General features: G+C 42.5%; 1 protein-coding gene across 2 annotated transcripts in view; it reads left to right on the top strand.

Moving 5' to 3' along the window:
• Nucleotides 1–7934: 7934 nt before the first annotated feature.
• fgd3.S (FYVE, RhoGEF and PH domain containing 3 S homeolog) overlaps nt 7935–25815 on the top strand; it is a 68518-nt gene continuing 50637 nt past the window's right edge. For both annotated transcript variants that reach the window (XM_041561870.1, XM_041561871.1), the window contains exon 1: nt 7935–8145. In XM_041561870.1, the coding sequence (XP_041417804.1) occupies nt 8097–8145 (49 nt within the window). In that variant the 5' untranslated portion in view covers nt 7935–8096. The remainder of the gene's footprint in view (nt 8146–25815) is intronic.

Raw genomic sequence — 25815 nt, forward strand, 5'->3', positions numbered from 1 at the left:
GAGTGGCATTATGGGTCTTCCCTTAATAGCTTGTATATGACTGGACAATTAAATATTCCCTTAGAAAACTCACACTGTTGTATATGAGCAGTTACTTATCTGTCTGATGCTCATTGGCTGAAAGTACTTCCTGGTTATCTCACGGGACACTCCCCCTCACTCATTTGCTGTAAGTACTTCCTGGTTACCTCACAGGACACTCACTCTCATTTGCTGTAAGTACTTCCTGGTTACCTCACAGGACAGTCCCCCTCACTCTCTCATTTGCTGTAAGTACTTCCTGGTTACCTCACAGGACACTCCCCCTCACTCTCTCATTTGCTGTAAGTACTTCCTGGTTACCTCACAGGACACTCCCCCCTCATTCTCTCATTTGCTGTAAGTACTTCCTGGTTACCTCACGGACACGCCCCCTCACTCTCTCATGTGCTGTAAGTACTTCCTGGCTACCTCACAGGACACGTCCCCTCACTCTCTCATGTGCTGTAAGTACTTCCTGGCTACCTCACAGGACACTCACTCTCATTTGCTGTAAGTACTTCCTGGTTACCTAACAGGACACGCCCCCTCACTCTCATTTGCTGTAAGTACTTCCTGGTTATCTCACAGGACATTCCCCCTCACTCTCATTTGCTGTAAGTACTTCCTGGTTACCTCACAGGACGCTCCCCCTTACTCTCTCATTTGCTGTAAGTACTTCCTGGTTACCTCACAGGACACTCACTCTCATTTGCTGTAAGTACTTCCTGGTTACCTCACAGGATACTCCCCCTCACTCTCTCATTAGCTGTAAGTACTTCCTGGTTACCTCACAGGACACTCCCCCTCACTCTCTCATTTGCTGTAAGTACTTCCTGATTACTTCACAGGACACACACTCTCATTTGCTTAAAGTACTTCCTGTTTACATATCAGGTACTTTCCCTCAATCTCGTGTTTGCTATGAACAATTCACTGCAGAAATGACCAGATTGTTGGAGAATCAGATGCATCTTGGCTGCGCCATTGAAGTTTCCATTAAAAATAAACATTTAGTGTGGCTGTTGCACAAGGGCTCGCGTGGGGCCCGCTGGGTGGATAATGGTGCAGTTTAGATACAGAGGAGGAGAAGCACTTGATGAAGTGGTGGAGATTTGTCACCTGGACCCATAGGGCAGAATCCACATTATAATGACAGTTAACTCTATGAAAAATGATATCTTTATATTCAATGACCTTCTTTTCAGATTTTTTTCCATGTTTTTGACTTATAATTCAGTGTGTTTGGGTTCTTATTATCGTACGACAGATCTTACATTCTTTATATTTAAAGGGACACATTTTTTGCTGTCCCAGGTAACCTGCTGCCTGAAGCGCTTCTTCCCTTCCTTTCTATCCCACATATACTGAGTGCTCTCTTGCATTCCGGCATCCCCCAAAGGGTTTTCCTCCCAATATGCAGTAATTACACATTTTCACCATTTATTGAAAGTTACTTGTAAAGGTTTCTGCTATTGAAATCAGTTCATTTGACCTGCACCTCTGGTTCTGACCGATGAAACAATGTAGCTGAAGCAATCTGATTAACAAGGACAACTGATTTGTGCCAAGGAGCAGAAACAATTACTGCTTTCAATAACAATTACAAATTAGCCCTTTAATTCATTGTACATTGTAGTTGTTTAGAATTACTTTCCGTTCACTGGTGGAAGAAGTTTACAATCCAAAAATAGATCAAATCTGACCCTCTGGGGATTTTAGTGGTACCCCTGTGCTGGCTTTACACACTGCTCCTGGAATGCCCCTAAATTATTTAGACATGGTTTGTTTTGCATTGCCTCGTGGTTTTATCAAGTCATTTGATAATCAAATTCCCATTTAGCCAGAGGCAATAGAGTTAATAAAGGCTGAAACTGAGAGACTCTCACAAAGAGACTGTGTTTCCTGATTTAACAGCAGAACAGCACATGAGGGTCACACTTGCCTGTATGTGATGTGGCCCCGAGGAGCACCCTAATGTCCTTATGTCTAACTTCTACCAGTCTTATAAATACCCTATAACTGAGCTCTGTGCATAGTCTGATACACACACTCTATTTCCTCATTTTATTGAAGTGAACTGCAGCCATGTTAAAGGAGAACTACATTTCACACCATTGTCATCTTTTAGCAGGGAAGATCTGCGCCCCAAAGATGCCCCAGTAGCTCCCCATCTTCTTTTCTGCTGATTCACTGCAAATGCTCTGTGCTGCTGTCACTTACTGAGCTTAGGGTCCCACTCTCCACAACAACAGTTGTCCGGAATGGGGATTGGGTGATAGGATTGGAGATTAGGGATTTTTGGTGGTGGTCCAAAGTGGTGATTGTGGACCAAGGGAGGTTCTTGGGTGCTTACCAGACATGCTATATCTGTGGGTTCCCTGGCCACAGTAATTATTCTAGTTTATAGTCGGCTCTGAAACATCAGCCTCTATGACAGATGTGACGTCACTTACTGCTTGATGATTTCCCACAACCCCTAAGCTTAGCTCCTCCCCAGCAGCCCAGAGCCCACTGAGCATGTGCAGTGCCACTGACATACAAATGATGCCTAACAAGATCAAGATGGGGAGCTGCTGGGGGCAATGCCTTGAGCATTACTGTTAAAGGGCTGCTACAGTAAGCACAGTATATTAAATACAACATTTTCTAGCTCTAGATTTTTACTGTAATGTAGAGACAGTCACATGAGTTCCAGGAAATACACTTCCCCATGCAAAGGAAGTAGAGACAGTCACATGAGTACCAGGAAATACACTCCCCCATGCAAAGGAAGTAGAGACAGTCACATGAGTATCAGGAAATACACTCCCCCATGCAAAGGAAGTAGAGACAGTCACATGAGTACCAGGAAATACACTCCCCCATGCAAAGGAAGTAGAGACAGTCACATGAGTATCAGGAAATACACTCCCCCATGCAAAGGAAGTAGAGACAGTCACATGAGTATCAGGAAATACACTCCCCCATGCAAAGGAAGTAGAGACAGTCACATGAGTACCAGGAAATACACTCCCTGTGCAAAGGAAGTAGAGACAGTCACATGAGTACCAGGAAATACACTCCCCCATGCAAAGGAAGTAGAGACAGTCACATGAGTATCAGGAAATACACTCCCCCATGCAAAGGAAGTAGAGACAGTCACATGAGTACCAGGAAATACACTCCCTGTGCAAAGGAAGTAGAGACAGTCACATGAGTACCAAGAAATACACTTCCTCATGCAAAGGAAGTAGAGACAGTCACATGAGTATCAGGAAATACACTTCCCCGTGCAAAGGAAGTAGAGACAGTCACATGAGTACCAAGAAATACACTTCCTCATGCAAAGGAAGTAGAGACAGTCACATGAGTACCAGGAAATACACTCCCCCATGCAAAGGAAGTAGAGAGTCACATGAGTATCAGGAAATACACTTCCCCATGCAAAGGAAGTAGAGACAGTCACATGAGTACCAAGAAATACACTTCCTCATGCAAAGGAAGTAGAGACAGTCACATGAGTACCAGGAAATACACTCCCCCATGCAAAGGAAGTAGAGACAGTCACATGAGTACCAGGTAATAGACTCCCCCGTGCAAAGGAAGTAGAGACAGTCACATGAGTACCAGGAAATACACTCCCTCATGCAAAGGAAGTAGAGATAGTCACACGAGTAACAGGAAATACACTCCCCCGTGCAAAAGAAATAGAGACAGTCACATGAGTACCAGGAAATACACTCCCTCATGCAAAGGAAGTAGAGAGTCACATGAGTACCAGGAAATACACTCCCCCATGCAAAGGAAGTAGAGACAGTCACATGAGTACCAGGTAATAGACTCCCCCGTGCACAGGAAGTAGAGACAGTCACATGAGTACCAGGAAATACACTCCCTCATGCAAAGGAAGTAGAGATAGTCACACGAGTAACAGGAAATACACTCCCCCATGCAAAAGAAATAGAGACAGTCACATGAGTACCAGGAAATACACTCCCTCATGCAAGGGAAGTAGAGAGTCACATGAGTACCAGGAAATACACTCCCCTGTGCAAAGGAAGTAGAGGAAGTTACATGAGTACCAGGGAACACCCTGCCTATACAAGTACATACATAGAGTATTCTTTTTCAAAAATGAAGTAAAATCAAAGCAAATGAGGGACCAGCAGACATACTTTATTTACATTGACATAGCTTCAATAAACCTAATAAGTTCATCACACAGATAGCTTATTCACTATAAATAATGACTGTATATACAGAGGCATCAACTTACCGTAGCTGGGAACCGCAAGATACGAGAAATTTTGGGCATGGCCTATTAGGAATGTGGAATAACAACTGCAAATACACAGAGGCCATTATCCTACCACCAGACGCTCAGCGCACATGCCCACACCTAACTGAGACGGGAATATTAGAAATCCAGGGGAATACCTAGAGTGAAGAGAGTCTAGGAAGGGGGGTAATTCCCCTAAATCCAAGGGGGTGTGTATGTGGAAGTTCAATAGGTTAACTTCTCACCACAAATGTCACCTCCAGTGGGGTCTCCTAAAGTAATCTGCTCTACTCCGAGCCCCTAAACCATAAAGTTCCTCCTAGATGAAGCATATAATACAAGTCCTAGCAGCCCCCATGTAACATGTATTTGCATTATTGCATCCCTCCCAACTGTCCCGTTTTTCGCAGGACAGTCCTAATTTTGACAGCTCAACCCACAGTCCCGGCTTGTTACTGAAATGTCCTGACTTTCTCTTTGATCTCCTGCACTGAACAGCCAGAAAAAGATACAAAGTTTCTAAAACGTAATTGGCTTTTGGCAGAGAGCCCAGAACACATGGCGGGTGTAATTCAATTCATTTGTACAATTTAAGATAAGCAAAGAAACATTTGTAACAATTTAAGATAAGCAAAGGAACATTTATAACAATTTAAGATAAGCAGGTTGCTTGGGGAAACTGTGACTTGCAGGTTAAAGGGCAATTCACCTTCATTAGCAAAACTGTAGTAACATAAAAACCACAGAAATGTGATAAAACATTCATAACCTGCCAAATTTTGTAAAATTAACATGGTAATTAGGGAGTGTGGTCACAAAAATTGGCAAGGTCAAAAAAGGTGTGTATCTCCAACTACTTTTTGTACTTCTAAATGTAGCATAGGGCTACTAATCTTAGCCACCCTGATTATCTCATTCTGTCCCTGCATTTTCACATGATACCTGTGTGATTTACATCCAGGGCAATAGCAAGGTAATTAGGTGGGTAACACAACTCCCCATGTGTCACTGTCATTGCCCTCCATACTTTCTGGCCCAGGCTTAGGGTTGCCACCTTTACCAGCAGTGAAACCCAAAGAAAGTGAGCAGAGCAGATACCGTAGCATTGGGGGTGAGGCAGTGATGTTGTGGTGGACATGATGATGACATCAGAGGCAGACACAATGATGTCAATGGAGTCATGGGTGGGGTTATTGCATTACTGTCCAGTGTTATCAATGGACAGAAAGTTTCAAAACCACCCCATATCTCTGTCTGTATATTGTGAGTAACCCCAATACTTTAATTACAGGTATAGGAACTATATATAATTATAGGAACTATCATACACAAATAAGTTATCCAGAAAGCTGAAATGCAACAATTCTAATTTAGGTCTAATTCTAATAGTGTCTAACGTTTTCAATGTTTTTCATTTATTAGGCAGATTATTGTCCAGGTTTGAGACCCGAACAGGCCTTAAATGGGTTGTTCACCTTTCAGTTATCCTTTAGTATGAAGTAGAGAGGGATATTCTGAGACAATTTGCTATTGGTTTTCATTTTTTATTATTTGTCATTCTTGAGTTGTTGCGCTTTTTATTCACCAGCTCTCCAGTTTGTAATTTCTGAAATATTTCTCCAAATCGCCCCAGCAACCATGCATTGATTTGAATGGAAGACTGGCTTTCGAATAGGAGAGGACCTGAATGGAAAGATGAATAATAAAAAGTAGCAATATCAATAAATGTGTAGCCTTAAAGAGCATTTGTTTTTAGATGGGGTCAGTGACCCCCTTTTGAAAATTGTAAAGAGCCCGAAGAAAAAGGTAATTAATTTGAAAACTAAAATAAATAAACAAAGAAGACCAATTGAAAAGTTGCTTAGCCGTTCTATAACATACTAAAAGTTAACTTAAAGGGATCCTGTCATTGGAAAACATGTTTTTTTCAAAATGCATCAGTTCATAGTGATACTCCAGCAGAATTCTGCACTGAAATCCATTTCTCAAAAGAGTGAACAGATTTTTTTATATTCAATTTTGAAATCTGACATGGGGCTAGACATTTTGTCAATTTCCCAGCTGCCCCTGGTCATGTGACTTGTGCCTGCACTTTAGGAGAGAAATGCTTTCTGGCAGGCTGCTGTTTTTCCTTCTCAATGTAACTGAATGTGTCTCAGTGAGACATGGGTTTTTACTATTGAGTGTTGTTCTTAGATCTACCAGGCAGCTGTTATCTTGTGTTAGGGAGCTGCTATCTGGTTACCTTCCCATTGTTCTGTTGTTTGGCTGCTGGGGGGGGGGGGGGGGGAAGGGAGGGGGTGATATCACTCCAACTTGCAGTACAGCAGTAAAGAGTGATTGAAGTTTATCAGAGCACAAGTCACATGACTGGGGGCAGCAGGGAAACTGACAATATGTCTAGCCCCATGTCAGATTTCAAAATTGAATATAAAAAAATCTGTTTGCTCTTTTGAGAAATGGATTTCAGTGCAGAATTCTGCTGGAGCAGCACTATTAACTGATTCATTTTGAAAAAAAAAAATTTAAAGGTGAACCACCCCTTTAAAAAAACTGAACTGCTTGCGGCAAAACCAAACAGGTGGCAGTCCAATCCAGGCTTCTCATTTACTGTCCCAAGCCCCCCATTAACACTACCCTCTGTACAGAGTGGATCCAAAGATTAAGAACATGGCTGCTCCCCCCTTTTATAACACTTAGAATTATCATTATTTCCACAGCAGTGAAAATAAACTCTTTCACATCCCCTACACTATGAAGCAACCTCCTTAAATGGATTGTTCACCTTTGAGTTCGCTTTTAGTATGATGTAGAGAGTGATGAGACAATTTCTAATTGTTCTTTTAAATATTTGTGTTTTTTGAGTTATTTAGCTTTTTATTCAGCAGCTCTTTAGTATGTAATTTTAATAGTCTTGTTGCTAGGGTCCAAATTACCCATTTATTCATTGCTTTGAATAAGAGACTTGACTGTGATTAAGAGAGGCCTAAACAGAAACATGAGTAACAAAAAGTAGCAATAAAAATACATTTGTAGCCTTACAGAACATTTTGTTTTTTTTACATGGGTCAGTGACCCTACAAAAATAACTACAAAAAAATAAATAATAAAGACCAATTGAAACATTGCTTAGAATTGACCATACTAATACATATTAAAAGTTAACTTAAAGGTAAATGACACCTTTAAATTTGCTCTTGGTGGTCAGTGCCCCAATCACTGCCTGTGGCATTTACCCTCATCCCCATGGGGGGCCAGTCCCTACTTATCATCTCAACCCAAATGGGGGTGCAGTTGCATGATTAAAGCATGACCCCCTATTCTTTACTTACTGACTCTCCAGATATAGAGATGATAGAGAAACAAATAGCAGCAGCAATAGTGAGTGTGAGTGTGAGAGACAGAAACTCCTGTATAGTTGGATCTGGAGGGGGATAGATATAAATAAATAAGCGGATCCTCTTCTTCCCCTTTTGTCCTCAGAGGGACACTCCCTGCAGAGAAATCACATTAACAAATGGGGAAAATTAGAATAAAACAGAAAATTCCTATAATACTGCCCTGCACTTATGATTGGCTGGCTGAGAGCTGCTGTGGAATCTGATTGGCTCCCTGAGAAAGAGTTCTCTACATGCTGATTGGCACCCTTAGAGAGTGGGTTGGCCGGAGCCTGTGCAGGGGTAGGCGGGGGGCTTGATGGTGGGGTTTGTGCTGCTTTGGGAATGAACCAAAAAGTTATTTTCTGAGGAAGTTTCAGCTCTGAACCAACATCCCAGTGTGGAAGGAAAGGAATCCAACCCCCTGTAGGCAGAGGAGCATGAACAGGATGACTGGCCCCAGAGCTAACACTCTCAGTGGTGCAGAAGGTGAGTGTTGGGAAATACTTTGGGGGATTCTTGGGGGACTGGGAGTAGTTGCACCCTCTAGGAAACTGTGTAGCCCCATATGGAACCATTGTTAGAATGTTAACCTGCTGTAAGGTTTTTTATTCTAAATTTGGGTTGCTGGGGTATCAGTGTGTTGCACCTCAGAGTGGTTCAGTGCAGGCAGGGGCCCTTCAAAGCACCCTTACATTGAGAGGGGCATTACCATCATTATTAGGGTTGTCTGATCTACAGCCTCAGGCTATTGTTGCACTACAAGTTTGAGAATCCTATGCCACAGGTTCTCAGGGGCTGCTGGGAGTTGTAGTTCCAGCAATTACTGGTTATGTTGCCCAGGGGGCCATCACTATGCAGTTTTGCATCTGAAATGGAATTAGAGATTATTTCTGGAAATAATGGAAATGAGTGGGATTGTGGGCTAATTGGCAATTAATTCAGACACATACTACATATGACTCAGTGTAGTCTACAACTTGCATCTAAGTTAATTGCTTATTAGCTCTGCAGGGTGTTCATTCAATGGGACACATTAATCATATTACTTTGCTTTGGTTTCTCTCTTTGATATGTGCCCAGTTTTAAAGGGATCTAGAGGCAAACCTATGTGTGAAGTTACCCTTAGAGAGTGTCAATATGATTGTAAGCTTCGCTCCACTGGGACTGATGTGTACGGTTGGACTATAAAGCTCTGCAGGATACTTTTCGTTTTGGGCCATTTAGGGCCGTCACACGTGGGTTTATACATCTAAGGTGCCAGTATGGGTTTGTTGAACCCAAAGTGTTCTAGTGAGTTTGTTATAGTTCAGTTGCACCTCATTGTGTGTCTCCAGACAGAAGATGCTGCATGTGGAAGCTCAGATACAGAGTCACACATTCATTGTAGTACCTGGAAAATACATATGCTGAATGGACATCAATTTAGACAGTGAAATTCTGAGATAATTTGCAATTGGTCTTTATTATTAAATTTTTGTGGGTTTTGAATGATTCCTCTTTTTGCTCAGCAGCTCTCCAGTTTGGAATTTCATCAGCACTCTGGTTGCTAGAGCGCAATTTACCCTAGCAACCAGTGTCGGACTGGCCCGGCAGGATACCGGGAAATAACCCGGTGGGCCCCGACCATTAATGGGCCCCTGTCCCGATCGTATCTGATATTTTTCTATGTGACATGCAGCACCATCTGCGCATGCGCACGGCACCATTCACTGATTCGCCAAGCATGCTTGGCGCGTCATCGTAGGGGGGCGGCAGGGGGGGCGGAGAGGGCCCTGGACAGTAGTCCCGGTAGTAGTCCGACCCTGCTAGCAACCACACAATGGTTTGAATAAGAGACTGGGACATAAATAGAGGAGACCTGAATAGAAAGATCATCAGATTCTATGACAGATGTGACCTCACTTTCCGCTTGATGATTTCGCATAATCCTTAATCTTAGCTCCTCCCCAGAGCCCACTGAGCATGTGCAGTGCCACTGACTCACACTAACAAGAACAGGAGATGGGGAGCTGCTGGGGGCAAATGTGAGGGATCATTACTGATATGGAGCTGCAGAACCTCTGGGCTGGTTCAATAAGTACATTATATAAAACAGCTATTATTTATGTTTTACAGAGAATATGCCTCATTCTCATCAGTGCAGCTGGGCATATTTATTTCTAGGCTTAAATAGTCATGGGCGAATTTATTTGGCAGGTGTGAATTTGCGCCGAATTTCGCAAATTTTTCGCCATTTCACGAATTTCGTGGCGAATCAAAATGGGACAAATTCTCCCATCACTAGGCTTAAATTCTTCTTTATGACACTTACTGCCCACGTCACCCAAATCTTTGTGCTGTGCTTATGACTGTGGGTCCCAACTGCCCTAAGAACATTTGGCTTCTCAGCTCCCTGTATTATTGTGTCACATTGTGACGTTCTTGTTCTTTTCTCCCTTAACAACACGTAAACAGTCTGATATTTTGTATTATAATTCATTTGGGATAATCTGTAGTTTTTTTTCTGTGAGTTCTGGTCCTGCTGTTTCTTTCTCTTGCCCGGGGAGATCCACATTTTATAAAACGTGTTCATTTATGTTACATTGTGATGTGTGATCTATGTATTTATATAAATATAATAATCTGTTCCTCAATGCTCGTCTTTTGTGCATTCGCATAACAATAGAAGAAGCAGACCCCAGGGGGGCCCTTGGATCAGGGGGTCTGCAACTCTCCAAAATAAACTTTTGCACCCACACCACATCAAGAAGAAGTGTGTGTACAAACAGGGGGGTGGGTTTCCATTGCTTTAACGCCACTGCTTTATTTATACAGTAAATATGAATAAGTGACAGCTGCCATGCTAGAGTCGCCCCCAACCCACTTTTGACCCGAGGTTTTCAGAAGAGTTGGCCACAGTGTTGGACTAGGGCCCCAGGGCCCACCGGGCCTGCAGCCTCAAGGGCCCTCCAGGTGCAAACCGTACCTTCTTTCCCCCGCGCATATGTACCTTTTCCTGCTCTGCGTGGCTGGGTTCAGGGTGGGAGGTAAGCAGCAGCAGCAGTGCAGGGAGCAGGTCTGGGCCAAAAGAGATGGGTCCCACCAGGTTTTTTCCCGGTCTCCCACCGGCCCAGTCTGACCCAGACCCAAGCGGGTTAAAAGTACCTACCTGGTTTTCAAAATTAGGAAAACTGGACAGGACTCTCTGAGACTAACGTCATAGCCCCGCCCACCGACTGCATCAGTGCCGGCCCTGAACTGCACTACTCCGCCCTGTGACATCATCGCTCCGCCATCCCTTCCCGAACTTCGCTGCCCCAAAAAGTTGCAATCCTATGCCATGCTGAAGCATTCGCCACCAAGTAAAGAGTCAGCAGACAATACATTGTCTCCTGTTGTCTTTCAATTCCAGGCTTGGTACTCACTATACTGGGAGAGGTTTGGTTTTTAGTTCCTGTCCCCATGTTGGTGCACAATTAATGCACAATTAAGTCACTAAATGGTCTCTCCTCACCAGATTCAATGTGGGATATTGTGAAGATCAGTATCTGGCGCAGTAACATTTCCCTGCCCAACTTGCAGAAATGTCTCTAAAATCCTAATTTCAGCAAAATCTTTTGTCTCAGGGGAAATAAAATGAGTTCAGTGGTGGGGTAGGCACATTAGATCATGCTCCTGCATCTAGGCACCCGGCTTAAACTGTAAGTTCTGTGTACAAGGGCACAGGAATCGACCCCAGTATGTGAGTTGAACAGTAAATTATCTCTGCTGGGGTGGAGAGTAAGGAACATTCTCTGTTTAGCTCTGCTTGATCTTTTGGCTGTGCATAAGTAACTGTTAAAATAATTAGATATTTGCTGCATGCCAGGAAAGGAGCAGCAGTGCATATCATTCATATTCTGCTCTGGCTCCTCAGAGGCGTGTCCCTGCATAGGTGGGAGGAGCATTCCCAGTTCATGTTGTGATTGGACACAGTGTAGCCCAATAGTTAAATGGGATGGGCCCCTGTGGATTTAGTGGAGGAAGGATGTTGCAGAACTATAACTTTAAAGATTGAGTAAATCAATTGGGCACTAGTGGTTCTTAAAACAGATAACTATATTCATAATGCAGTACAACCTCCCGGAGTATTATATACATACATATATGTAGTCCCTAAGTCTGTACTGTGGGTCCCCAGCTTAAAGGAACAGTAACACCAAAATATTAAAGTAATGAAAATATAGGGGGCAGATTTACTAATGTTCGAATGGTAAATTAAAAGTTTTGAGTTTTGGGTCACAATTTTGAATTTAAAACCACCAACTCAAATTTGAATGTGAAATTTATCACACCTTGACCCTTGGAAACCGTTCTAATTCAATACTTTGCACCCGCCGACTTCATGTACAAGTCAATGACAGAGGTCAGTTGAAACATTTGAAGATGTTAATAGCCTTCCTGACATTCAAGTTTTTTTTCAGAGGAAAACTTTGATTCGGATTTTTGGGTCGTTCCTATTCGATCGAATGTTAGATGTCCGAGTTTTTTCTTAAATAACCTCCCATTCGATTTGTGAGCACATTCGAATTTATTAGAGTGAAAAAAACTCCCTAGTCATGGGGATAGCCATTCAAGCACAGGTCACATAGCAGATACCAGATGCATTTTGTAGAATCCTATTGTATTCTATTACAGGGCTTATCTGTTATCTGCTGTGTATCCTGTGCCTTTTCTCCTTTTATAGCTTGAATGGCTGCCCCCATTCAATGGCTGCAGCTATACTTACATAAACTATAGCAATCTTTTCAAAGCAAACACATAAATGTTACCAATTCATAGCAACAGTACATTATACACCGAGAATGCTAATATAATCAAATTCTCTTCGGTGGAGCTCAGGCTGCTTATTAGCTAAGCTGAATCTATCCCTCACTCCTCGAATAACTTTTATTATAGAACTATCCTCACACTAGCTTCATCTACTGGATCTATCTAATCCATACCTCCCCACTGTCCCGTTTTTCCCAGGACAGCCCTGCTTTTGACAGTTCACCCACAGTCCTGGATTCTTATTGTAATTTCCCACATTTCTCTTTGATCTCCTGCAGAGACCAGTATACTCAGCACCTGCGCAGAGATACAATTATAAGCAACAAGATAAGCAGGTCTCTTGAGAGAACTGGCAGCTTAAAGAGTAATGTCATCTTTATTTGTAAAACTGTACTAACACACAAAACATGACCCTAATACCCCCAGAAATGTGTTCAAACTTCCCAAGTTTGTATAATTGACATGTTAATTGGGGGTGTGGCCACATTTTTGTAGCCCCACTGCAGATCTCCCCCCCCCCTCTTTTTATCTAATGTTGGGAGGTATTCCTTACCTGCACCCACATTCCAGGAAGTAGAAATCCAAAGAAAGAGGCAGAACATATGTCGGTTTCCCTTTTATATAATAGTCTTCTACTTGCTCTATGATGATTCAGTTTATTCCACTCTGACATTTGTTATCTACTGTGTATCCTGTGCTTGAATGGCTGCCCCCATGGCTACACTGCAGCTTGTTTATATAAACTATAGTGGTACTTATCTGTTATCTACTGTGTATCCTGTGCTTGAATGGCTGCCCCCATGGCTACACTGCAGCTTGTTTATATAAACTATAGTAGTACTTATCTGTTATCTACTGTGTATCCTGTGCTTGAATGGCTGCCCCCATGGCTACACTGCAGCTTGTTTATATAAAATATAATACACAAAAGCCATGAATATCCTGTAAATGATATCCTTATAAACGGTGAGTTCTGATGTCATCAGTTATAAACGGTGAGTTCTGATGTAATTTCTGTCACATGACTCATTGAAATGTGTGTATTATAATAAATAAAGTACCCCCAGTTGTAAAATATGAGGATATTAGAAGTTACCTCGGAGTTCCATGACCTGTATAAAAACACTCGGCCTTCGGCCTCGTACTTTTATATGGTCATGAAACTCCTCGGTAACTTATAATATCCTTATATTTTACAAAAGGGGGTACTTTATTCACTATATAGTAGTACTTATCTGTTATCTACTGTGTATCCTGTGCTTGAATGGCTGCCCCCATGGCTACACTGCAGCTTGTTTATATAAACTATAGTAGTAATTATCTGTTATCTACTGTGTATCCTGTGCTTGAATGGCTGCCCCCATGGCTACACAGCAGCTTGTTTATATAAACTATAGTAGTACTTATCTGTTATCTACTGTGTATCCTGTGCTTGAATGGCTGCCCCCATGGCTACACTGCAGCTTGTTTATATAAACTATAGTAGTACTTATCTGTTATCTACTGTGTATCCTGTGCTTGAATGGCTGCCCCCATGGCTACACAGCAGCTTGTTGATATAAACTATAGTAGTACTTATCTGTTATCTACTGTGTATCCTGTGCTTGAATGGCTGCCCCCATGGCTACACTGCAGCTTGTTTATATAAACTATAGTAGTACTTATCTGTTATCTACTGTGTATCCTGTGCTTGAATGGCTGCCCCCATGACTACACAGCAGCTTGTTTATATAAACTATAGTAGTACTTATCTGTTATCTACTGTGTACCCTGTGCTTGAATGGCTGTCCCCATGACTACACAGCAGCTTGTTTATATAAACTATAGTAGTACTTATCTGTTATCTACTGTGTATCCAGTGCTTGAATGGCTGCCCCCATGGCTACACAGCAGCTTGTTTATAAAAACTATAGTAGTACTTATCCGTTATCTACTGTGTATCCTGTGCTTGAATGGCTGCCCCCATGGCTACACAGCACCTTGTTTATATAAACTATAGTAGTACTTATCTGTTATCTACTGTGTATCCTGTGCTTGAATGGCTGCCCCCATGGCTACACAGCAGCTTGTTGATATAAACTATAGTAGTACTTATCTGTTATCTACTGTGTATCCTGTGCTTGAATGGCTGCCCCCATGGCTACACTGCAGCTTGTTGATATAAACTATAGTAGTACTTATCTGTTATCTACTGTGTATCCTGTGCTTGAATGGCTGCCCCCATGGCTACACTGCAGCTTGTTTATATAAACTATAGTAGTACTTATCTGTTATCTACTGTGTACCCTGTGCTTGAATGGCTGTCCCCATGGCTACACTCCAGCTTGTTTATATAAACTATAGTAGTAATTATCTGTTATCTACTGTGTATCCTGTGCTTGAGTGGCTGCCCCCATGGCTACACAGCAGCTTGTTTATATAAACTATAGTAGTACTTATCTGTTATCTACTGTGTATCCTGTGCTTGAATGGCTGTCCCCATGGCTACACTGCAACTTGTTTATATAAACTATAGTAGTAATTATCTGTTATCTACTGTGTATCCTGTGCTTGAATGGCTGCCCCATGGCTACACAGCAGCTTGTTTATATAAACTATAGTAGTACTTATCTGTTATCTACTGTGTATCCTGTGCTTGAATGGCTGTCCCCATGGCTACACAGCAGCTTGTTTATATAAACTATAGTAGTACTTATCTGTTATCTACTGTGTATCCTGTGCTTGAATGGCTGTCCCCATGGCTACACTGCAGCTTGTTTATATAAACTATAGTAGTACTTATCTGTTATCTACTGTGTATCCTGTGCTTGAATGGCTGTCCCCATGGCTACACAGCAGCTTGTTTATATAAACTATAATAGTACTTATCTGTTATCTACTGTGTATCCTGTGCTTGAATGGCTGCCCCCATGGCTACACTGCAACTTGTTTATATAAACTATAGTAGTAATTATCTGTTATCTACTGTGTATCCTGTGCTTGAATGGCTGCCCCCATGGCTACACAGCAGCTTGTTTATATAAACATAGTAGAGTTTCTGAGTTTCCGGCCCCGCCTCTACTGCCACCTTCCAGGATTCCAAATGTAGGAAAGGTGGCAACCCTAAGGGCAACACTACATTATATTGTCATTCCTTTAAAACATTTTTTGGTGTTCCTTTAACTGTAATGATAAGATGGTGTTTGAGGTGCAATGCCACAGTTTGACCAGTAGATGTCCCTACATGTTGGTCTTGCTGTACAAAAATTAGTTTCTGGCTTGGGAATGAGAGTAAACGTTTTGAGCGACTCTTCTGGGCATCAGGATTCAGGGTGCCAGTGAGGCGGGTGCCGGGCAGATGGTACAGTTGGGGTAAGTGCTGATTGGCTACAGGTGAGTGTGCAAGCACAGATTGTTAGAGTGCATGTTTGTTTGTTCTGCAGGTGAGTGTGCAAGCACAGATTGTTAGAGTGCATGTTTGTTGGTTCTGCAGGTGAGTGTGCAAGCACATATTGTTAGAGTGCATGTTTGGTTCTACAGGTGAGTGTGCAAGCACAGATTGTTAGAGTGCATGTTTGTTGGTTCTGCAGGTGAGTGTGCAAGCACAGATTGTTAGAGTGCATGTTTGTTGGATCTGCAGGTGAGTGTGCAATCACAGATTGTTAGAGTGCATGTTTGGTTCTGCAGGTGAGTGTGCAAGCACATATTGTTAGAGTGCATGTTTGTTTGTTCTGCAGGTGAGTGTGCAAGCACATATTGTTAGAGTGCATGTTTGTTTGTTCTGCAGGTGAGTGTGCAAGCACAGATTGTTAGAGTGCATGTTTGTTGGTTCTGCAGGTGAGTGTGCAAGCACATATTGTTAGAGTGCATGTTTGTTGGTTCTGCAGGTGAGTGTGCAAGCACAGATTGTTAGAGTGCATGTTTGTTGGATCTGCAGGTGAGTGTGCAATCACAGATTGTTAGAGTGCATGTTTGTTGGTTCTACAGGTGAGTGTGCAAGCACAGATTGTTAGAGTGCATGTTTGTTGGTTCTGCAGGTGAGTGTGCAAGCACAGTCTGTAGGAGTACATGCCTGTTAGTGTCGCACAGACAAGGAGAGATCTTTTTGTCAGCTCATCCAGTGCTTTTCCTCTGTGCTCATTGGCTGCTTTTGTCATCCCTCCCCCCCGCACATTTTTTTCCATGGCAACTGTAGGGAGGCTTTCTGCTGCTGCACTCTACTCCCAGTCTCTACTCCCAGTCTGGTTTGGTCAGTGCTGAGTGCTGCTGTGAATGAAGGAGTTGGGCACTGGGACCCTTTGGGATGCAGTAACATTGGGTGGAACAACCTTCACATGACCCAGTTGCCTGGCGCTGAGAGAGGAGACTGGGGGCTGCGCTGGGCGACTCTTCTGGGCATCAGGATTCAGGGTGCCCGGCAAATGGTACAGTTGGGGTAAGTGCTGATTGGCTACAAATCCATGTTTCTCCTTTATTTGTGGGGACAAGATGTGATCTTTTGGGAGATAAAGGGTCTTCCTTACACAGTCACCAGCTCCGGCTCTCCAGCCGTTACACTGCTCCCTGCACTGGCTGCTGGAGGATGCTGGGAACTGTAGTTACCTGAAGATGCACCTGTTCTGTAGGCTCTGCTCTCTGTAGCATGCAGCTCCTAGTTTAAAGGCCAAATTAGCAACATATAGAAAGAAATTGGATCCCAGAATAGTCAGACCTGGCCAGTCCCTTATATATTTATATAGTGGGGTCGTGCGCTGGTGCAAAACCTGCTCCTATTTGAGTCCCACTGCACCTTTATTATAATAATAATAATAATAATAATAATAAGCATGCCAAAAGTAATGAGACTGCAAAAACAGCTCCAATTTCATGTGCCCTTCAGAATGTCAGCTCTGCGGTCCAGTGGGAAATGGGAGCTGCATTGCTATGGCAACAAGCAAAAGTAATGCATGTTTTAACCTTGTATGTTCTCTTTGGGGAGGCCAAGGCTTAGCCGGGAGTTGTTAATTGTTTAATTGCAAGTAGGAACTACCTCGGACACGATTAGTCTCAACTGCACCGCAAAGGGCTCCAGCGTCACGCCAGGTGTATATTTCTTATGTGTACAGAATAGGAAACTTGCTGTTTAATATTCTAATGAAATGCAAAAGGGAAGTTTTAATTTAAATTGCCAGATTCAGCTTTGCAGTTGGTCTTTATTTATTTTACTTGAGTTGTTTGTTGCTGTTCTGACTCCAATGCCCACTGATTGTGTTGCTAAATTTATTACTTATCCATGTTCATTAAAAGTAGTTCTAATGAGGCCCTTTGCTTCACATACCACTTTCCAAAGCACGGTTGTTAGGAAACTCAGCCTAGCAACCAGCACCTTAACCCTTTTAGTGCCGCAGCTTGTAAAGGAAGATAGAAGGTGAGGTTGAAGAAAGACACCGGCCATCAAGTCCAGTCTCTTTGGAAGGAGAATTCTCATTCATTCAGCACAATCCCTGACTGATGTACTGAGCGAGGAGGAGGAAGATGAAGGTTTAATGGCTTTTATAGATAAATCTGGGAAGATGCACGTTCTCCCTTAAGAGAGAAGTTGCAAAAGAAGTTGCCTTGGCAACCAGAGACCCTAAGTTGGATTTTATGCCCTTTTTTTGGTGTCTGTTCATTATATTCTAATAGAGAAACCTCTCACAGCTGGCAGGGCTGACGGGAATACAAGTCTTGTCTTGTCTGGTGCTTATTACATCTCTCTGATCTACATGAATTGGAAATTATACCCATAATATACATGTGTATACAGCATATTGTTACTGCCCTTGTGTTTTATAAAGCTTGGCGTCATAAAGGGAACAATGTGATATTCAACTTCATTTTTTTTACGCACCTGAAGTTATTAAGTTGGGAAGAGTGCTGCACTCTATAGACCATAATAAGTTCTTAGTGTTGGATGACTATATTTGTGCAGTATATGGCCTGCAGCTGGTGATGGACCGGACAGCTTGTCTTGGGTGGGGTGATGGACAATTTGGGGAGGGTGTAAGAAGATCAATGAAATCTGCCCTGATATCAGGACTCTGCTTGAAAGCTTTGATTGACAGCCCTGTACCCCAAGAGATTCCTCAGCTGCTTAATGTTCAACCTGTTGTGAATAAATAACTGACAGATTCCCCTAGTGGATATGTGGCCAAACTGCCACCCTCTTTTCTTTATATTCTCAAGTCTGTGCTGGGGGCACATTGGTCTACTGACAGCCAATCAGAAACGAGGAAACCTTTGCTATAAATAAGTGTTAAAATGCCACTAAACACCCTATCGCTTTTTAACTAACACCCCAAAACCCCATCCCTTTTCCCAGATGGCCATGGGCACATATACCTGGGAGAGGGTCAGTTGTGGGAGTTGAATTGGGTTGGTGAGAGGGAGGGGGATACTAGTTAAAAAGTGATGGAAAGGGGGGATATAGTTCCCCATAAAAGGAACTAGGGATACACCGAATCCAGGATTCGACTTTTTTCAGCATGATTCGGATTCCTTCTGCCCGGCCGAACCAAATCTGAATCCTAATTTGCATATACGTGACTTTTTGGCACAAAAAAAGGAAGTAAAAAAATGTTACGCTTCCCATCCCTAATTTGCATATGCAAATTAGGATTCGGTTCGGTATTCGGCCGAATCTTTCACGGAGGATTCGGGGGTTCGGCCGAATCCAAAATAGTGGATTCGGTGCATCCCTGAAAGGAACAGTAACACCAGCAAATGAAAGTGTATGACGTTTCTGTGCAGAGATTATCCCCCAGCACTTTTGCCAGATCCCAGGAATTATTTGGTGTCTCCATTGTTTCTCCTGTAATCTGCCGACTGACCTACTTTATATGAAAGCGAGATCTGCCCTACAATCCCTAATCTGGCCGATTACATGAATACACAGATCAGCGCGTTTCTTAGCACTAACCTTGTTTTCTGCTTCATTCTACACTTAAAGTCAACTCCGACCACTGGTTTTCATTTGTGCCCAATAAAATATTTTTTGCAGGAAATCTGTTTGGCGCAAAGTCGATGGGCAAACTGTCAGACCCAATGGCTGCCGCGTCTCTGCATACTATTCTGCACAATGGGGGGCAGTGCTTAGTGCCAGCACAGGAAGGGTTAAATTTGAAGGACGTGTTTATATTTATATATATTTACTGGGTTAATAAAATCTGTACAGTGCCAGGCTCAGGGCCTCAATCAGGCAGGTACAGCGGATGCTCCAGTTTGAGATCCCATAATGTAGGGGGAACTAGAGAAAGGTCCAATTTATGGGCTGCAAATGGGCAGACTAGAATGAAGAAGTATATACAGTTATGGGATCCGTTATCCAGAAAGTTCCGAATTACAGAAAGGCCATCTCCCATATCCAAAAATCCAAAAATTTTAAAAATGATTTCCTTTTTCTGTGTAATAATAAAACAGTAACTTGTACTTGATCCCAACTAAGATATAATTAATCCTTATTGAAGGCAAAACCAACCTATTGGCTTTATTTCATGTTTATATGATTTTCTAGTAGATTTAAGGTATGAAGATCCAAATTACAGAAAGATCCAATATCCAGAAAATCCCAGGTCTCGAGCATTCTGGAGAATAGGTCCTATACCTGTATTATCATCTTGCCTTAAGCCAGTGGTTATTGGTCAGTAGACTTCGGACGTCACCTTCACTCATATCAAAGTTAAAGATATAGGAAAATATCCACGTATTCGTTATTCCTCCATAGAATTGGGTTGTGCTCATCTTGTAAATCACTTTTCCCAATTAAAGTCTGCAAATCCTGATGCTGCAAGTCGTGTATATGACACATTTATGTATTGGATTTGGGCACTGGTCGTTTTGGACATATTTATAAAAAGGCAAGTATCAATTGGCAATTCTTGAAATTTAACACCGTTATACTGGCCCCCGGGCCTTATCCTAAACCAAATGATAAACCATAATCCTTGGCCATCGCATGTGTCTGGTCACTGTTCTTCTATAGGATGACTGTTCTTGATGATTCTGTTTCGGAGGGACCTGCGTAATGGTGCTACATTTTAATACACAGTTACAGAGACTTTTGTTCCCCGAGTGCGGGTTTTTGCATTAAACTTTCCATTAGGAATCTGCTTCTGCAGGATATCTAGTAAGCTTGGAGGATTTAAAGGGATACCGTCATGGAAAAACATGTTTTTTCCAAAACACATCAGTTGCTAGTGCTGCTCCAGCAGAATTCTGCACTGAAATCTATTTCTCAAAAGAGCAAACCGATTTTTTTATATTCAATTTTGAAATCTGACATGGGGCTAGACATTTTGTCAGTTTCCCAGCTGCCCCAGTCATGTGACTTGTGCCTGCACTTTAGGGTGTAACTGAATCAGTCTCAGTGGGACTTGGTTTTTAGACATCGGTTTTTACTATTGAGTGTTGTTCTTAGATCTACCAGGCAGCTGTTATCTTGTGTTAGGGAGCTGCTATCTCGTTACCTTCCGTTGTTCGGCTGCTGGGGTGGGGGGGGAAGGGAAGGGGTGATATCAATCCAATTTGCAGTACAGCAGTAAAGAGTGATTGAAGTTTATCAGAGCACAAGTCACATGACTGGAGGCAGCTGATGGATTTCAGTGCAGAATTCTGCTGGAGCAGCACTATTAATTGATGCGTTTTGAAAAAAACATGTTTTCCCATGACAGTATCCCTTTAAAGGATTTAAAGCTGGGGTGCATCTTATATAGGTAACTGCTGTGAGCCACGACACTTGTTCATGATGAATACCCTGCCCCATTGGAGTGTCACATAATTAACTGCTGTATTCAATGTGGAAGCAGCCAATCCCAGGGAGCCTGTTGGGGCTGTTAGTACCTGTCAACCAATCCCCTAAACCTAGAGTAAGTAGCTCATTCTAGCTAGTTGTACATTTTTGTGTTGGATTGGCTCATAGTTTTGGTTGAGGCCATTTAAAGGGATGCTATTTTTTAAAAATATTTTGGGGCAGACCAGACATGCTACGTAGCTTGATCGAAGGGTGGTTCTCCCTGTGCCTGAGATACACTTGGTTTAACAGTTACCACTACAGAAATCGCTTTAAGCTTTCCACCATTTTTTATTTAAAAGAAAAATGACCACCAGAGGGCGCTACTGCTGTAGAGCTGACATGAATTAACTCAGATATGCAGATGAATGAGAAGCCTTTGGACAAACAATATTTTAATTAACAGTTATTGTAAAACCTAAATATAAACAGGTCACGTGGTCACTTTAGAGGAACGTCTGCTTGTTATATTGATGCCGATGAGAAATGCGGCCAATCATTGATCTGTCCCTGGTTCACCGTCTGAGCTCGGTTATAAAACCAGTCCGGGCGCTTATGTTATGAGACATCGCTCGTTCCTGCGTGACAGCTTGGGAACTGATTGCTATCTCACACTCTCCAAGATGTCAGAGGAGACAGTACAACTGGCGCTTAAAGGGATGAAATTAAATTACTTTTTGACAACAGAACATTGTTCTTGATTAGTCTTGAGCCCCAGGGCCCAATCTAAACAGTTTTTTCAATAGTGTCCCTTTAAGGGTTTATATGATGTATTCCTGGCGGAGAAGCTGCGGCACTTGGCAGGCTGGTTGGTTACAGCAAATGACAGTTGGAAGGCCTGGCTTCTCTATGTGCCCATATACCTAAATGCAGGGGCTCAGCAAGATGAACATACAACTCCAAGTAGAGTAGAGACGTGGCCGGGAGTCTCTGGAAAAGAGAAATAAGAGCAGAAGTCTCGTCTGTCTCATACAGTCAGGAGATGTCTCCGGCTCTATTGATCGCTCTCAAGGTCGATGGTTTTCTCGCTATCATGGCCACTCTTTTTCTTTATGGGAATGTGAAGACATTGTCCCAGGAGGTGATGATGGAGTGAAGTGTCTTGTGTAGATCTATGAGCGGCTCCTGCTTGATTACTCCATATGTAATGCCTTAGCCTGTCCTCCATCAATATTGATGCCACGGCCTAAGGGGAAGACGTCTGCTCTGTTCTATGTTTATACAGTAAATATATTTATTCTCTGTCTGTACAGAGTGCAATTATCTACTAACACTGCACATTAAAGGGGAACTGCAACCAAAAACACCCTTTTTCAATTATTTAAAGCTATTCAGTTATTTATACATCTAATTTCATTTGAAAGCAGCATTTGGTTTGTCCCTTGTTTGGTTAGTGCAGAGACTATAAACAGCCTTATACCTGGTGTAAAATCTGCATCTTATATAACTCCCCCCCCCCATATTCTTATTTTATATTCTAACCCCCATATTCTATAAACTAGTAGGGCCTCTAGAAGGATAATAAACTGATATAGTACTTGTATTCCAGAAACTCTTTAGCTATGTTCTGACTAGTGATGGGCGAATCTAACCTGTTTTCCTTCACCCAAAATTAGCAAAATGGATGAAAATTCGCCAAAATTCATTCATGACAACATTGACAATTTTTTTTTCATGCATTATGGGTGTCATTTTTGTGACGAAACTTGGGGAACAATTTTGCTCATCACTGACCCATAATTGTGAGCAGTGCAGTGTGGGTTTGCCGGGCTGGAACTAGGGGTTGAGTTGGGGGCTGGAGTCTGGCTCCCTATAGGATTTGGAGTGGGATTTGCAGTTATCAGAACACATTGGGGGGAATGGATCAAGCACCATTGCCATTTGGCTGAGCATTGTGGGCTTGGATTATCCACTGGGCGACTAGGCACCCATCAAGTGTCCCACCCAATTAGATGTTCCTTAAGGTGGCCATACATGGGCAGATAAAGCTGCTGATATTGGTCGTTTGGACCGATTTGACAGCTTATCTGCCCGTGTATGGGGGCTTCCGCCGGGTCTTCCCGATCGATATCTGTCCACAATTTTGATCGGGAAGGTTTGATTTTTAACCGACCGACCCATCAGAGCCCCTTGGCGGACTGATATAGCCATGCCGTTAGTGGCATATCGGTGAAAGATACGCTCGTTTGGCGATGTCGCCAAACGAGCGGATCTTTGAGTCTATGGCCACCTTTAAATGGTACCACATGTCAAGCAATGGACTGAATCCCAGAGTTGCTTTGGAATTTGGGCAAACCTGAGCCTATATACAGTCACATGAAAAAGTTTGGGAACCCCTCATAATTCTTTGGAGTTTTGTTTATCGTTGGCTGAGCTTTCAAAGTAGCAACTTCCTTTTAATATATAACTTGCCTTATGGAAACAGTAGTATTTCAGCAGTGACATAAAGTTTATTGGATTAACAGAAAATATGCATCATAACAAAATTAGGCACGTGCATAAATTTAGGCACCCCAACAGAGATATTAATACTTAGTTACAAATGTAACAGCCTCTAGACGCCTCCTATAGCCTTTGATGAGTGTCTGGATTGTGGATGTGGCTATTTGTGACCATTGGTCCATACAAAATCTCTCCAGTTCAGTTAAATTTGATGGCTGCCGAGCATGGACAGTCTGCTTCAAATCATCCCATAGATTTTCCATGATATTCAAGTCGGGGGACTCCAGAATATTGGACTTGTCCCTCTGCATAAATGTCTTTGTAGATTTCCAAGTGAGTTTAGGGTCATTGTCTTGTTGGAATATCCGACCCCTGCAGCGGAACTTCAACTTTGTGACTGATGCTTGAACATTATCCTGAAGAATTTGTTGATATTACATCGAGGTTCAGTTTTTAGGCTGCAGTTGTATCTAGAAGTCACTGGACCCAAAAGCAAAATAGTTCTCTGCCTTCTCCTCTCTGTCAGCCTGGGAATATATCATCAAACTCATTATTCTATAAGTGGCCCTGGTATCTCTGATTCCTTCCCCAAATAAACCTTTTGCTTCTGCATTTAGGTGAGTTGGTAAAACCTCAAGTTCTGCTTCTGCCCATTGCCCAGAACAGAGAATGAGATTTAAAGGAATACAGACAGTGTTTCACAAATCATTTCTGTGTCATTCAGGGACCCATTTTCCTGGAGACGACCCTTTTCTTTTCTGCAGTGAATTAACTTGGGTTTTTGGCCACTTCAGTAGCGTCGACCCTGGAATTTCAGGCTGGGGTTTGTGAATAAATGTTACTTCTTAAACAGTAACTGTTTCTCCTTGAACTTTTGTTTTTTAATCACCCTGGTATATAAAAGTGACAGCCCTATTGTACAACGTTTGCCAAAAGCCTGGAAATACACAATTACTTTGAGAATCTTGTGCGTCACCTTCTTTCTGTTATCCCTGATTCACTTTATTCTGATTCACATCCCAATTTGTGACCCCTCTTGTTTCTGCCTCATATTATCTCCCAACATCAGAGACATCAGAGGTGATTTATGTCTGTTATTTGCACTTGCGCCTTTAGTGTCCCTGATATATTTATTTATAGCAAGTGAGTATAAAGCCCTATACACCAGCCAGTGGGTGGCAATTGAGTTTTGAGGCCTGTAGATATGACATTGGCTTCATACGTGGGGCTCAGAGCAATAAAGGTGAGTCAAGCAGGAACAGGTGGAATTTTCTCCCATTAGTCTTCTCTGTCTGACAGTTGCACAATGCCAGCTGGCAGATCCCTGTGAATCCTCTGTGTGACGGCCGTGATTGCAGGTTCAGATTTCAGCAAAACATCTCTTGCCCTTTAATCTTTCCGCCAGACAAAAACAGAAACCATTAAGTTTTTGTTCAAGCTGACAATCGCTGTGCTGTCATTTCATCCTCGCGGCAGCCTGCGATGGAATCAGTTTAGGCAGAAATAATTGCAGGGGGATATTGCCTTAAATTCAGCCCTTAAAACAACAGAGTGGAATGTGGGCACCCTTGGGTGCTCATTTACTCCTAAACACTCTTTGGGCCCTTTTCTGAATACCTGTTGGATCATAACCGTCATAACTGTTCTGGGCTCTCTGCTAAAAGCCAATTAAGTGAGAAACTTTGTTTCTTTTTCTGGCTGTTCAGTGCAGAGAAAAGAGGGACTTTCCAGTACAAATGAGGGACTGTGGGTTGAGCTGTCAAAAGAGGGACTGTCCCTCTGAAAAAGGGACAGTTGGGAGGTATGGGCAGTTTTTCGGAGGTGGTGGTTTGGGTGTATTTGGGCTGCATCTGGCGCAGTACTGTGTGTTGGATTCTGCATGTTCTCACATTAAGATCAGTAGAAATGTAGCAGAATGTGCAGCTTCCGCCGTTCCTCCCACCTGTCTGTGTGATCAGCCCAAAGGCATCAGATCTGCCTGGTTTTGGGGATTAGTCAGACTGAGCAAAGGGATAAAATTACATTAATAACCCCTGTTTTATTTAATCCTGTATTGTTTTTACACAAGCTTTAATTGGGTCCATTTCTGCTGCATTAAAGGCCCAGATTCACTTATTGTAACATTCCCATGGTTTTGT

This window comes from Xenopus laevis, chromosome 4S (assembly GCF_017654675.1).
Source record: "Xenopus laevis strain J_2021 chromosome 4S, Xenopus_laevis_v10.1, whole genome shotgun sequence".
NCBI classification, from domain to species: Eukaryota; Metazoa; Chordata; class Amphibia; order Anura; family Pipidae; genus Xenopus; species Xenopus laevis.